The sequence below is a fragment of the Prionailurus viverrinus genome, chromosome F2, assembly GCF_022837055.1.
Source record: "Prionailurus viverrinus isolate Anna chromosome F2, UM_Priviv_1.0, whole genome shotgun sequence".
NCBI lineage: Eukaryota > Metazoa > Chordata > Mammalia > Carnivora > Felidae > Prionailurus > Prionailurus viverrinus.
Genome location: NC_062578.1, coordinates 14098756 through 14114026, shown reverse-complemented (window position 1 = coordinate 14114026; position 15271 = coordinate 14098756). Strand labels below are relative to the sequence as shown.

The window sequence follows — 15271 nt, the reverse complement described above, 5'->3', positions numbered from 1 at the left end:
TATATAGGTGCTGGTATGCTGCGTCTAGCGTTTTCCTTGAATCAGTATTAAAAGGACTATTTGTATATCTGAGGGACCATCGAAGTAATGAGCATTGTAACATGCCTTTAACCTTTGTTCTGATGCCCTCTCAGACAGGAGGAGGAAGAGAAACTCATAGAGTAGAATGAATATATCAGAATCTACAATGTACCTTTTGTTCTTTCTGCTTTTGGTAGCTGCTATTTAGGTCACCAAGTATTTCGTTGTTGGCAGATTTATGGACTTTTTTCGTTCTTACCTCTCAGTTTCATTTAACTTGTAGCAACTCTCTTTTTTTAAAACAATTCGGAAAAGTTTATCAAATGAAGAAATGAGAGGGAGAAAAACAGAAATAGAGAAAGTTGGAAAGACAATATCCGTGCGAGAGAGAAAGGAGAGAGGGGCAGCTGGCACACGTAACTTCTCCCTCCCTTCTGTGCATCACGGTATGGTATCGCTTCTCCTGTATATGGTCTGACCAGCTTTTCTAGTTCTTCAGCCTTTTCCAGCCACTTACATTGTCCAAGGGTTGGAATTCCCCCTTCTGCTTGGTGTTTGAATTTGTATTTGTAGTTTCTCATCCAGAGCATAACAACTTTGTGATCACACCTGTCATGTTTATTCCAATGACAGTGGGATCCGTCCCTTCCTTTCATCTGAACCTCAGTTCCCCATTGCTAGCAGACCTCTTCAAACGCAAAACAAACATGTTGGCATTTTACAAAAATTGAGAACACGGAAAATCGTGACGAGGAAAATTTTAAAATCACAAATTTTACATGCATAATTTGATTTTAGGATTCTCCACAAGGCACTGGCAATATCTGTTTTACTTGTAAATGCAGAGTAACCATTACTGGTGGTTCTTTTAAAACAGGATTCCTTCACACTTTGCCACGACGTACCATCCAGGCATCCTGTTCCACCCTGAACGCAAATCTCAATTAAAACATTGATTTTGGGGGCACCTGGGCGGCTCAGTCCATTAAAGATCTGACTTTGGGTCAGGTCATAATCTCACGGCTCGCCTTGTGAGTTCGAGCCCTGCGTCTGACTCTGCTGACAGCTCAGAGCCTGGAGCCTGTTTTGGATTCTGGGCCTCCCTCTCTGTCTGCCCCTTCCCCGCTCATGCTGCGTCTCTCTCTCAAAAATAAATAAACATTAAAAAAATTTTAAACATTGATTTTTGTCGTTTTTCTATTAGTAGAAAGAATAGTAGTGGTATAGAGATGTTCCTTTGTATCTTTGATTTAGCCCATGTTTTTGAAGGAAAAGAAAATGAAACCAAAAAATCCTAGTTACCTTTAATATAAACCTGCACTAAGATACTTGGATGAGCCATATAAATCCAAATAACTCCCAATTATCACAACAGCAGTGGTAACCACCACTCATTATGCCCGTGTATGATTTAACCCTACCGGGCAGATATAGAGAAAACAAGACTCAAGGGAGTTAAATATTTACCCAAGATCACACAGATAACGAATGGTAGAGTTAAGATTTCTCTGAAGCAGCAGCCTGGGAATTTAACTTTTCACTACAAAACATGGCTTGTATGATGCAGCGGTTACTGACAGGTTAGCTCCAAGGAATGCAAGCATTTTACTCTGCTCATTGTTGTAACTCAAGCCCCTACACAGTGTGTGGAACATTGTAGATGCTCCCAAAATACTTGTGGAGCGAATTTGTTTGGTTTCTCTTCTTCCTTGTTTCAGAAAGGACTAAACGTGGATGTTTCAGTTATCTATCGCTGAGTAACAAATCACCCCCAAATTTAGTGGCTCAAACCACAACTATTTATTTGTCTGTGATTCTCTAATTTGGGCAGGGCTGCGTGGGGCTCATCTCCGCTCCACATTGCATCAGATGGGAACTTGGCTGAGATCAGACTGAGAATGGCTCTGGTTGTCCAGTGTCTCTCTCCACCTAGACTTACCATTTGGCAATCTTAGTCTTTTTTTTTTTTTTAATTTTTAATGTTTATTCATTTTTGAGAGGGACAGAGACAGAGTGTGAGCATGGGAGGGGCAGAGAGAGAGGGAGACATAGAATCCGAAGCAGGCTCCAGGCTCTGAGCCGTCAGCACAGAGCCCAACTCAGGGCTCAAACTCATTAGCCAAGCCGTGAGATTGTGACCTGAGCTGAAGTCAGATCTTTAATGGACTGAGTCACCCAGGCTCCCCTTAGTAATCTTATTCTTATGTGATATCTTGATCCCAAAAAGCAAACACAGAAAGTCCCAGATTTCCTAAACTAGCACAGTGTCACTTCTGCCAAAGCAAGATGTAAGACCAGCCCAGATTCAGGGAGGAGGAAGAGGAGGAATCAAATGGATCCCACCTTTGATGGGACGAATGGCGCATGTGTACCAGGAGGGGTGGGTATTTGCGGCTGGTTTTGGAGACTACCGGCCATAGGAGACAAATGAAAATCACTCAACTCTGAATTTGTGGTGAAGTCTTATCACCTGAGATCCTTGATGAAGAGAACTTTAATTTTTACAGCTAGAAAAAAAAATACGGCAGATTACAATCCTGACATAATGGATGGAAGGGGCCACACATAATGCCAAGGCTTTGCTACCATTTTTACGAAGTGCTTACCAGGTATGTTATCTGTAGACAATTTTTATTTTATTTTTCAGTTGCTGAAAAACTATTATAAGTGGAGGGCAGAATGTCCAGAAATAAGTGCCGATCTACGCCCTAGAAGTATCCTTGGCCTTCTGAAGGCCGGTTACCTTGGAGTTCTGAGAGCCAGAGATCCCACTGGCAGCAAAGTTCTTATTTACAGAATCGGTAAGTCACACGTAGTACTTTTTCTCTTTTTCTTTTTTTTTTTCTTGACTGCCCTATTGAAAGCTTTAATGAGTCCATATTTAAGAATTCAGCTTTTTAGGTTTTCACTTAGGTTTAATTAAGATTCTAATGTCCCTCAAATATAATAAAACTGGCAATTGTGAGAAAATTAAAAACCAACGAAAATCTTACTTCCATTCTTCCACACAGTCAACTGTATAAAATAAGAGAGAAAGCAAACAGAGTAGAGAAATAAGGAAAAAAGGTGAAAACATCAAGGTAAAGGCTTTAAAAAGTACTCAGTAGGAAATCCAAATAAGAATTCTGAACTGTAATAATGCCACATGAGAGCATGGATTTTGTCTGTTCAGTGTGTCCCAAACACTGAAACGAGGGCCTAATACTTAAATACTTCTGGAGTGAGTGAATGGCTAGTGGGTTAACCCCCCAGGTCTGGGGAGGCAGGGGCCCACTCTCTGGGATGAGAAAGGAGCATTCCCAGGTAGTCGGAAGACAGTGTATTTATTCCACATGGCCCTCTCGTCACATCTTCCCCCTTTTCACATCAGGCCTTCCTGGTACTTTCCGTAGGTTGGTGACTGCCCCTTCCTTTGACCTTTGTGTGGCTAAAAATGGTGCGTAACGGAGGACTCACATGGCCCCCGGCATCGTCCCTTGGCCCAGTGGGAAGGACAAAGATAACGCCTATTTCATGAGGAGGATCTCATGAATTATAATCTTACAAAAACTGTTGCATCTGAAAATATTCTAGGGAACTTTAAAATATCTACAGATTTGCTTTTTCTGCCTGATTATAGGTAACTCAACTGTTACCTGTAAGTCAACTGTTTATGATCTTGCAAGAAGACACTGCATTCAATTCTTTGGGGTATCAGAAGATGGGGTAGGAGGATTCTGGTTTTCACTCCAGCTTACGTATTGAGTACACCTGGGTCAATCGTGAAGCTGTTGTCTATAAAGCAGACATCACAATGTCCTGTCTTCTTGTTGCCCCGCCAGTGTTCTAGGAAGATGAAGGACGTTCCCCAAGTTATTTAGGGGTAGCGTTGCCAGAGTTAAGATAGTATCCTTGTTTTGTATAGCAAGTAAACATACATTTTATGAAAATATGGTGTGTCCAGTTCGCATTTGAATTTCAGATAAACAGCAAATAAGTTTTTAGTATGCATGGGGCACACTTACGTTAAAAATTACATCCTGATCATCTGAATTCCAGTTTTGACAGGGAGTCTTATATTTTATCTGCAATGCTAGTTGGAGGTCCCAGGAATATAAAGCTGAAACCTGCAGGGGATTCTTTCTGCAAGTGTCCTGACTGTACTGCCTGGCTGGAGTTTTTTGTTTTTTGTTTTTTGTATTTTTTTTGTTTTTTGGGTTTGTTCATAAATTACCCGGGGGCAAGTTAAGAAGTAAAAATGACACCTTGAAAGTAAAAAGCAAATGTACTACTTTGATCATAAGTACCTTAACACCGGGGGCACCTGGCTGGCTCAGTCAGTGGAGCCAGTGACTCTTGGTCTCGGGGTTGTAAGTTTGAGCCCCACACCGGGTGCAGAGATTACTTAAAAATAAAATCTTTAGGGGCGCCTGGGTGGCTCAGTCGGTTGAGTCCTGATTTTGCACTCATGGCTTAGAACCTGCTTGGGATTCTTTCTCTCCCTCTCTCTCTCTCTCTGCCCCTCCCCTGCTCAAACACACACACTCTCTCTTTCTCTTGCTCTCAAAATAAATAAACTTTAAAAAATTAAAAATAAAGCCTTTATAAATACATACATACATATATACCTTAACAGTGAATCAATAGTCTTCTATTGCTTAGGGAGGGTTTCTTGTAGTACATTAATGTTTAAGTATACTGTTTAACTAAAAGAGATTTTAAAGTCAAGAAAACATGTAGGTCAGTGATGGTCAGGGCAGCAAGGCATGTAGCAAATTTCCTGTGTGTTATGTAGAATAAGACATTATTCTAGGGTGAAAAGGAGCATCAGGAGAGGTTTAGGAGTAAAATGAAAGGATAGAATAAAGATTTATGAATTTCCTCAACTTAACTGAATTAATGGGAGGAACTGAAGGAAATCTGTGGTAGAGGGTTTGGGACATTAGCATCACCCCCTTTCCCTAGGTATCATGTCTGCAGTAAACGCAGTGACAAAATGTACAGAGCCTTTTCGCCATCCTGTCAGGGCAATACAAGGTGAAACTCAGTTTTTGCCATTATTAGCTCACAAGCCAGAGCATATCATTTTATGCTTTGGGGACCCACTACTATACCGCAGCAGCAAAAATACAATTAGCAGTGACCGTTAACTTTGACCGTGGCGTAGTTCTTAGGAATACAAGTTCTACAGCACATTGACCAGGTTGGAACTCCAGCTCTGCTACTTTCTAGCTACATGGGAAGTCGTACCTGTAATCCCATTTTCTCATCTGTCAAAAGGGCATAGTAAAAACCCATCTCACAGGGTTGCTGTGAGCGTTAAATCTCACAATATATACGAAATATAATTAGAACGTTACCTGACATATAAGAAGCACTCGATAAATGTTAGATAGATGCTGAAAAAGGAATTAGAAATCTAAGGCATGTTTTTCTTTTGCCTCAAAGAAGCTTCGAGCCTAGACCAGTGCTATCCAGTGGAATTTTCTATAATGATGAAATTGTTCTGCAATAGCCACTAGCCACATGTGACTACTGAGCACTTGAATGTGGCTTTTGCAACTAAGAAACTGAGGTTTTAATTTTACCCAATGGTAATTAATTTAGGTTTAAATAGCCACACGTGGCTAATGGCTACCATATTGGACAGCACAGGTCTAGACAACTATGTTGGTGAGCTCAGAAATTTAGGTCAGCTACTATTTTCTTAACTGCAGACTTTCAATCATTCTGCTCCTAGTTTTCACCATGGTAGCTTTCTGCCAATGTCTGAAGTAGTATATTATATTTGAGCTGGGTTATCCATGAATTGATTATTCAAATTCTTACCAGGCAGCTGAGGCTCTTAAAAAGCAAGGGGCAATCCTATTGTGCCTACCTGGGAATACTTCTGATGGTCTCTTCTCCATATATCTTTGAATTTTTCTTTGCTTGTAGACACTTCCCATCAATATTTAAATCTGTTAAGGGTCAGCCATCCAAAACAAAGTGAAAACTCCTCCTCAATCCCACCAGACCCTCCAGCCTCCGCTCCAGCTTTATCTCCCCACTCCTCATTCTTGGCCAAACATCTTAAATTAGTGATGTTCACCATCTGTATTTTCTCAGTTTTTCACAATTGCTCTCAAGCCACCCTGGCCTAATTTCACTTCCACCTCTGTGCTGAAATGAACTTAACAAATCATCAGTGGCCTTCTTTTCACCAAATCTAATGGACATGTTCGGTTCTGTTTGACTTGATCTCTCAACACAGCAAACCACTTCCTCTTACTGGAGATATCCTCTTTCCCTGGCTTTTCTGATGCCACATTCTCCTGATGTTTTCCTGGCTTACCTCCTTCTTAGTCTCCTTTGCTGGCACCACCTATTCTATGACCCTTTAAATTCTGAAATTCCTTAGGGTATTGGCCTCAACCTCCTGTTCTGATGCTACTTTCTGCATAGACCTAAGACAATCCCTATTGTGCTGTCTCACCCCCATATCTCCTGTCCCCAGGGACCCATACAACCAGCTCCTTGTTCCATCTGTATCCAGTTAGATGTCTCTCAGTCACCATTTTTACATGTCCAAAAGTATGTATGATCTTTTCCTCCCCAAACATTTCTCTTCCACTGTTTTCTATCTCAGTAAATGGTACCACCATTCTACCCAGCTGTCCAAGCCAGAAACTGGTGCTTTGAAACTTTGCCATTACTTACTCATGAATCTTCCCCCCCTCTTTTTAATTTGTTTTGTTAGACACTCCATGGAACCTTCAATATGAAGACTTACATCTTTTTCCACGTTGGAACATTTTTCTCTACTGTTACTCCCCTTTCCTCTATTCCCCATTCTCTGCATTATTACCTTCCAGAACTCTAATTAGTTGGATGTTGAAACTTCTGCTAGCTGCCTGTCACCAGCTGCATGAGTCTTTTGATACATACATATCAATTCTTGGCTCTTTTCAGAGAATTCCTCAGCTTGGTATTCCAAACCATTATCCACTCGTTGGCTTTGTCTTTTCTGCCATTTGTCCCTTCAGCTGAGATTTGCTTGAATTGCCATCTTTTTATTTCCAAGATCTCAGCTGATTCTTTCAGATAATATTCTGTCCTGGGGCGCCTGGGTGGCTCAATCAGCTAAGCATCTGACTCTTGGTGTTGGCTCAGGTCACAACCTCACGGTTTCTGGGTTTGAGCCACACATCTGGCTCTGCACTGACAGTGCAGAGCCTGCTTGGGATTCTCTCTCTCTCCTTCTCTCTCTGCATCTTCCTTGCTTGTGCTCTCTCTCTCTCTCAAAATGAATAAATAAACTTAAATAACAACATGTTCTTATAATAGCCTGCATTATTCTTTTTTTCCCTTCACAAACTATTTTGCTTCTTTTTAATGTCTCTTGCTTTATTAACTGTTTTCTTGCGTTTTAGTGCCTTTATCTATTGAGTGTGACTCCCTTCTTCCTTGAATGTGTATATTTTTAAAAATTCTTATAATACTGAATGACTGCGTATCTTCTTTTAAGATCACCTGTTTACCTGTCTGTTACTGCCATTTCTCCTTGCCCTGGCCTGCCCAGGGATGGTAGGGGAGGGGAGAAGACTAGAATGTCAGTTAGTCTTCTAGTTGTTTCCCCCTGGGTGTGGGCAGCTACTGGAGTGCTTCCCTGTCTCTTTTCCAAAGCCCACACTTACTGTTCTGGCCTGTTCAGACATGACGGCTATGTGCTGTTGCTACTGAGGAGTGTCTGAGACATCAGCCTGCCAATCTGCTGTTCACACATTTCCCTTAGCAACCTCTTTGGTTACTACAGGGCCCTAGGTACTCCTTTCAAGGCTTTATCACCCAAAAGCTTTTCTCATTTCCAATACCTCTGAGCTTGGAGCATACCTGGGGGCATTCTCATCTTCAGCCACAGCTGTCTCCTGCATGGGGTGGGCGTAGTTTCATCTGGCAGTCAAATCTAGCCTGCATGCATTCTCTTTTCCCCCATGCTTTTAAAATCTGTTCTTTATAGGGATATGAGGGTGGAGGGAAAAGCAGGAACATGTTTTTAGATCTATTTGATCTATTATTCAATCCATGATCATTGTACATGTTTTTATTTCTACTGATCTTTTAAGTCTTGAAAGAATTGGTTTCCCTTTGTAAATCTTCCTGAGTTTTTACACTATGCTGAGATATACTATTTAAAAATTTTCTTTTTTAGCACAATGGGACCCAAAAGTTTTCACAGCTTATGATGTTTTCCGTGTAAGTCTAATCACATCCGAGCTTATTGTAGAGGAGGTAGAAACCCAACGGAATGGTATCAAAGCTGTCTTTGATCTAGAAGGCTGGCAGTTTTCTCACGCTTTTCAAATTACCCCATCGGTAGCCAAGAAGATTGCTGCTGTTCTTACAGTAAGTGTATATTTTAACTCTTTGGGATAAATTTGTAAGGGATGGTGCATTTATCAGAAAATTAAATAAAAATTTTTAAGTGATACACATAACTCAATGACGCTAAGAGGAAGTAAAGGGTGATTAATTCATGAAACAAAGAACGTTGCAAGAAACCAAAAATACGTTCAAAATTAGTAACCACAGGATTTATACATTTAAACAACAATGTGGTAATTTTCTCTTTTTGTTATTAAATTTTTCTTCCTAAATTAAAAGATTGACTCAAAACAATATTTATAGCAATGGTACAATAGAATGTAACATTCTTGGTAGGTATAAATTGATGCAGTTCTTTCAGAAATTAAAAGATTTTTAAGATGGCCATCATCTAATACTACTTTCGGGGGCCTAGCCAAGGAATAATCTTAAATACGGTGAAGACTTTGTATATACTATGTGCCAGGTACTTTGTTAAGTGTCTCAAGTGCATTACCATTTAATGGCCAAACGAGCCTATGGCTATTATTTTCCCATTTTACAGATTAATTAACTGTATCGGAGAGATCACAATGCCCAAGTACACACATTATGTCAGTAGAGAAGCAAGAATTCCAGGTCAGGTCATCTGAATGTAAGAGTTGTGCTTTTTGCCTTATGTAAATGAAGACAGTTGCTTTGGCATCAATTTTTATAGACGAAAATTAGAAACAGCTTATTAGTGCAGTAACAGGAAAATGGTTACTTAAATTATGGTACATCCATTTAATAGATTATTGCAATGATATTAAAACTCATGATGTGTAAAAAAAATCGTATTGTCTCAATAAAACAAAACAGGGTGCAAATTATTTAGAGACCATATTGGCAATTATGTTTAAAATAAAATTATTCACAGAAAGAATCTGGAAGGAAAAGCTCCAAATTGATAACACATCTCTAAAAGCTATGCATAGGAAAAAAAATTTTTTTTATGACAGAAACTTGGGGAGACAAATCAGTACATTAACAACACATTTTGGGTAGGAAAACTATTGATGAAGTGTTTTTTATTTATCCTTAACTTTCCAAATAAACCTATGTTACTTTGATGTGAAAGACTTAACCTGGGTTAAAGGTTTAAAAGTGTGTGTTTATTCTTTCAACTTCTATGAAGTTTTAATTATTTTCTCAAAATAAAAATTAGGAGAAGATGGTTAACTATAAATATCCAAATGACTGATTGGTTCCTTGAAAGGACATGTATACGTGATTAGGGAAGATAGTTTCTGTGTCTTACTTACAAAAGATGTAGATGGGTCTTAACATACTTTGTCTAAGCTGTAAGGTGAAATCTTTTTTAGAGATTTTCCTTACTCTAGCGACTGTGAACTGGAAGGGAGGCTATTGTATTGATACAATACATAATTCTGAAAATAAAATCCCACTTTAGGTCCTGCATGCACTAGGTATAGCAAGTGTTCAAAGAATGGACTGCTCGATAGGAATATATGTTAATTTATGCTTTGTTATTAACATTTTTTTATTTTCAAAAGGATTCCTTTCCATTAAAAGTTCGTGGTATCCATTTGATAAATGAGCCAATAATTTTTCATGCTGTCTTTTCCATGATTAAACCATTCCTGACTGAAAAAATTAAGGAACGGGTGAGTAAAAAACATATTCAAGTCACTATTCTTCTGTAGCAGACATTCCAATCCTTTTTTTATTTAAGGATGGCATTATTATCTCCCCTCCCCTCCTCACAATTAACCCAGTGTTGTAAGTATTTGTCTAACAAACCAACTGCTTTTGTAAATTAAGATTCCTTTTTGATTTTGAAAAACCAAGCTAGTGAGATTGGAGAAACTGGGCCTCTCGTTCATTGCTAGTGGCAGTGCAAAACGGCATATTCCCTCTAGAGGGCAGTGTGGTCATAGTTACCAAAATCACAGTCCTTGCACTTCTGGGATTTTATCCCACAGATCTACCAACACATTAACAAAATTACATGTACGAGAGGATTCACTGCAACAAAAGATTGGAAACCACCAAGTGTTCATCATCGGGGAACTGGTTATATAAACAGACACATCAACTCAATAGAATATGATATAATTTGCAGGATGTATTGTAAAGTGAAATAAGCAAACGAAGGATAGCTTTTATAGTATGCTACCTTATGTATAAAAAGGGGAGAAATCATGGGGCGCCTGGGTGGCGCAGTCGGTTAAGCGTCCGACTTCAGCCAGGTCACGATCTCGCGGTCCGGGAGTTCGAGCCCCGCGTCAGGCTCTGGGCTGACGGCTCAGAGCCTGGAGCCTGTTTCGGATTCTGTGTCTCCCTCTCTCTCTGCCCCTCCCCCGTTCATGCTCTGTCTCTCTCTGTCCCAAAAATAAATAAACGTTGAAAAAAAAATTTAAAAAAATAAATAAATAAAAAGGGGAGAAATCAGAATCTCTGGTTACAGCTGCATTAAAAGGATATACAAGAAAGCAACCTAAATGGTTACCTAAATGGTAGCAGAGGCAGATGAGGTGTGAGTAGGGACCAGGGCATCTCACTGTGTATCTTTTATCTTGTTTTGATTTCTAGCCATATGAATGTGTTATCTGTGAAAATAAAAAATAAATGTATTTAAATTAGACATGCATGACTGAAAATCACAGTACCCAAGGTATGTGACTTAATGTCATGTTAGTTAAAGCAAAACGATTTGATTGTTTTTGTTTTTGTCTTCTTTTTTGACCTATCCTGTGGAGGCTTATCTGAGGTGACTAATGTCTTTTAGGAGTTTTTCAAGTATCAAAAATAAAATCTGAGTTCCCAAGAATGGCAACCACTCTTCTACATTAATCTGTAAAGGATAATCTGTAGAGGTTATTCAGTAGGAATTTCTATCTGTCTTCAAGAAGAACCACACCTATGAAGATGGCCACTTTTCATTCTAGTATTTTTAGAAAAGTCAGTTTTGGGGTGTTCATTATTGTCTCTCTTCAGTGTAGCTTCATAATGGCTGACCACCTTCTGTTTAACTCTACTATGTCTAAAAATAAGTATTTCTATTTTGGGGTATATTCTGGACAAATAAAAGCAAAAATAACAATACACTCAACCTAACAAATAGGAGAATATGAGCAAAAAAGAAAGAAAAATTAAAAATTGAGAAGGAGGTGAAGCATTTCGGTGAAAGTTAATTGACATGAAATGGACTTGCCACAATTAGAGAAGTGGGGACCCAGTCCAGCCCTTCTCCCATTCAACCTTTTGCCAATACCCTATGAATGTTCTTATTTGGCCCTTCCTGAGGAGATAGGAGATTTTCTTTTCAATGAGCTGATGATATTTTAAACATTTCAGAAGAAGCCAAGAATTGGGGCTCTGAGGTTCCTGAGGAACTTGTTTTATTCTTCTAATGCACAGATGAACATTTTACCCTAGCAGATGGAAAAAGGGTACTTATTTGTTTCTAGCAACATGTGCTAAAGGTTCTAAGTCTTTATTTTAACTTCATGGCATTATATGATCAATTTTTATAGTTTAAAGTATTTGAAAATTTAAGGTTCTCCACCATAATTGTCTCTTAATTCTTTAATAGCCAATTTAATAGCCATTAATTGTACCACATAAATTACTCCCCACATACATAGCTGTGTGTGCAGATATATGCTTTTATTTCATATGAACTGATACCAAGTAGCACATTTTTTTATCATCTATAGAAGAGTCTCAGGATGTTAGATGTTTTGAATCACATGTACATTAGGGAACAGAATGTATAAAATAATTTTATTTAGAGTTAAAAAAAATCTATCTTTTAAAGTTTATTTACTCAAGGGGTGGGGGGATGGAGGGGCAAAGAGAGAGGAAGAGAGAGAATCCCAAGCAGGCTCTCTGTTGACAGCATGGACTTCACGAATGGTGAGATCATGACCTGGGCCGAAATCAAGAGTCACATGCTTAACCGACTGAGCCACCCAGGTGCCCCTAAAAATCTATTTTTGAAAGAGGATAGAAGATCTTTTTATAAATCTTACATAGTTATCAGAATACAAACATGTATAAAAAACAGTAAGATGATTAGACTCATAAGCAACACAATACAAACTTAAGTAAAATTCTTACATAAGTAGAGAAATAAAGGGCATAGTGTCTATTCATGCTCTCCTATCTTGAAAGTCATTAGAGTGCCTTATTTTATGGTATTGATTTTACATTAGAAATGCATCTAGTAAACTGAGAGGCTGGGACATATCTTCTCAAACATTTTGGCTATTTCAGATTCATATGCATGGGAACAATTACAAACAAAGCTTACTTCAGCATTTCCCAGACATTCTCCCTCTGGAATATGGTGGTACAGAATTCTCCATGGAGGACATTTGTCAGGAGTGGACAAATTTTATAATGAAGTCTGAAAATTATCTCAGCAGCATTTCACAGATCAATCAATGAGAAGAAGTTATTTAATGTGAATATTAAATATACATGAGTGAGATCCTACCTGGTTACATGAATGAAAGAAAAATAATCTTTTTAAACTAGTTAATGCTTGCCTGATTGATCTTCTAAAATGTAAAACTCTTCTGACATGAGCAACATAGGGATTTGGAAAACTGCTTTTTAAATGCATTTTATCTTTCAGGTAGTTAAATGTTAGTACTTCTTGAAAGCATAGAAGAGATTCCTCGTTTTTGTACTTGAAGTTATCTCTTAAAGTAGCTATTCATGTTCACCTTTGTATATTTCTGAAAAGTTTCCTTTTAACCAAGTTATTTGACTACATTGGTTTAGGAATTAGTGTCCTACAAATAGTCCATGAAAAAGAAGTATGAGTGCAGATCATCTGATGATAAAAATCTATCAACATCCATCATGGGTGGGTGTCAGATTAGATTATAATTCAGATTAAAATCTGAATACACTTTTACAGAGTTATTTCTATGGGCCAGCAAGACAGTTTATCTCAGGGAGGTTCTATTTCAGCATAATTTGCACAATAGAAAATTTTGATTGAAGAGTCTAGATACCATAAACTATTGTATGTAGCATCTAGAGGTCTCTGAAATTACTCATGTTGACAAAATTGATAATCAAAAATAATTTAGGAAATATTTTAGGTATAGCTGATGGCTTCTTAATACTATTTCTGCATTTTCAAACAAATCAAGAACGTAATTTTGACTTCTGTTTTTAGTTATCTTATCAAGACTACACAGAGACTTAGAAATGGAATAATACTTAGTAGTCATACATGGACTCTATTTTTAATTGAACAATAACACAACTACACAAAGGAAAGGAAATGTTTACATTTTAAAAATCACTGTCAGTTACACCTGGAACTTTTCAGATTATGTATGAAATAATTTAACTTTTAATATATATCAGAATATTCTAGACAAATTCTATAATTCATATTTACTTTAAAAAATCAGTAGTTAAAATGTGCTGTTTATATTATAGCTTATGTCATAGAATATTTCATTTATTAAGAAAGATACAGTGTCAATATAGCTTTCAATTTATGACAGTGTTTCATAATTTTTAAATTTTATTTTAAGTTTGAAAAGAAAAAAACAGCGCAAATTTGTTACACATTTGTTCAACTTTAATCATGCAATAGTATCTTTGTGAAAGGATATATGAAGGGTATTTTTCTTTATAAGAAAATTATTCTAATCAGGTGAGCTGATAATTTTAATTCTCTGTACATATGTCTATGAAAAAATTGAGAGCAACTGTGAATGTTCATTAGAGAACAAATTTTGATTTAGCATTGGGAAGCTAACTTTACATTATAATTTTTATTAAAAAATTAGATTGTGCCTGTTTTCTAAAAAAAAATCATAAAGACTTCCTTACAAAATTATATAATTCACAAAATTGTATGATTAAAAATAATAGCAGAATAAAATCATTGAAAAACAATAAACAATAACAACAACAAAAAGCTCTGGTTTACCCAACTTTTATTTTTCTATAAAGGAGGTTTATATCCGAGTTCCACTTCATTTACGTTTGGATACTTAAAACACTTACTCATGACTCTGTGAAGGAATGATTACTTTAGCACGTGAATAAAGGATAGTATTTAAAAATGTTGTTTAAATGTGATTCACTGGTGATGTTATTAACAGTAAATAGAATTAAAATATGTCAATCAGTAGAAGTGCATTTCATGATGGTACTGTGACATATTTTTTTAAATGCAGCAATTCACTGAAGAACATGAAAAGAACAAGGCGAAATGAGCAGGCAATTTTATAAGGTGGCAGGATAAATAACTATCAAATTGTCTGTATTACTAAGTTACTGTATATTACTTTACTGTAATTGCACCAGAAGTGCCTTTTACAAGGTTAACTCTAACATGTGCTCATCATGTTACTGAGCTGCACAATAATTTGTGTTAATATTGTTCAAAAATAATAAAGATCTTTTACATAAGCTATAGCTGTTTCTTTCTCATTTTTAAACATAAATATTAGGCATTCATTTTCAAAAATTACTTTTCCTTACAGGTAAGCTTAGGAAAAACTTACCAAATCTGGTTGTCCAGTACCCAAAGGCTAGTTTTCCTTTGTCAGTTTTCATTGCAGGCTGGTTTTCCCGGCTGCTTAGCTCAGCATCATCTTTCTCTAATGCCTTTGGCTGTGCTTAAAGGGACCACAAGCCAATTTCATGAAACTAAGCCATGCAGACTTAAAGAAGTTAAAACTTCTAAGTGAAAAAAGAGTGTGCTACTTAATCAGATAATTTAATTTTGAAACCAAATCTGCTGTTAGCCTGGATCATGACTTTATTTGTCAAACTATATATTTTTCTTACGGAAATAACACTGAAGTCATACAGCACATACTCTCTTTGCCACTCACCTGAATGAAGCCTAGAGCTCACGGAACAGGTCAAACATACAAACCAGCCC

General features: G+C 37.4%; 1 protein-coding gene across 9 annotated transcripts in view; it reads left to right on the top strand.

Annotated features, from left to right (window-relative positions):
* Positions 1-14789, top strand: part of TTPA (alpha tocopherol transfer protein) — a 60778-nt gene extending 45989 nt beyond the window's left edge. For 8 of the 9 annotated variants that reach the window (XM_047841744.1, XM_047841743.1, XM_047841742.1 and 5 more), the window contains 4 exons: positions 2669-2822; positions 8192-8385; positions 9900-10010; positions 12625-14789. In XM_047841744.1, coding sequence (XP_047697700.1) covers positions 2669-2822; positions 8192-8385; positions 9900-10010; positions 12625-12798 — 633 coding nt within the window. In that variant the 3' untranslated portion in view covers positions 12799-14789. The remainder of the gene's footprint in view (positions 1-2668; positions 2823-8191; positions 8386-9899; positions 10011-12624) is intronic. The other variant, XM_047841746.1, reaches the window with a different exon arrangement.
* The last annotated feature ends 482 nt before the right edge of the window (positions 14790-15271 follow it).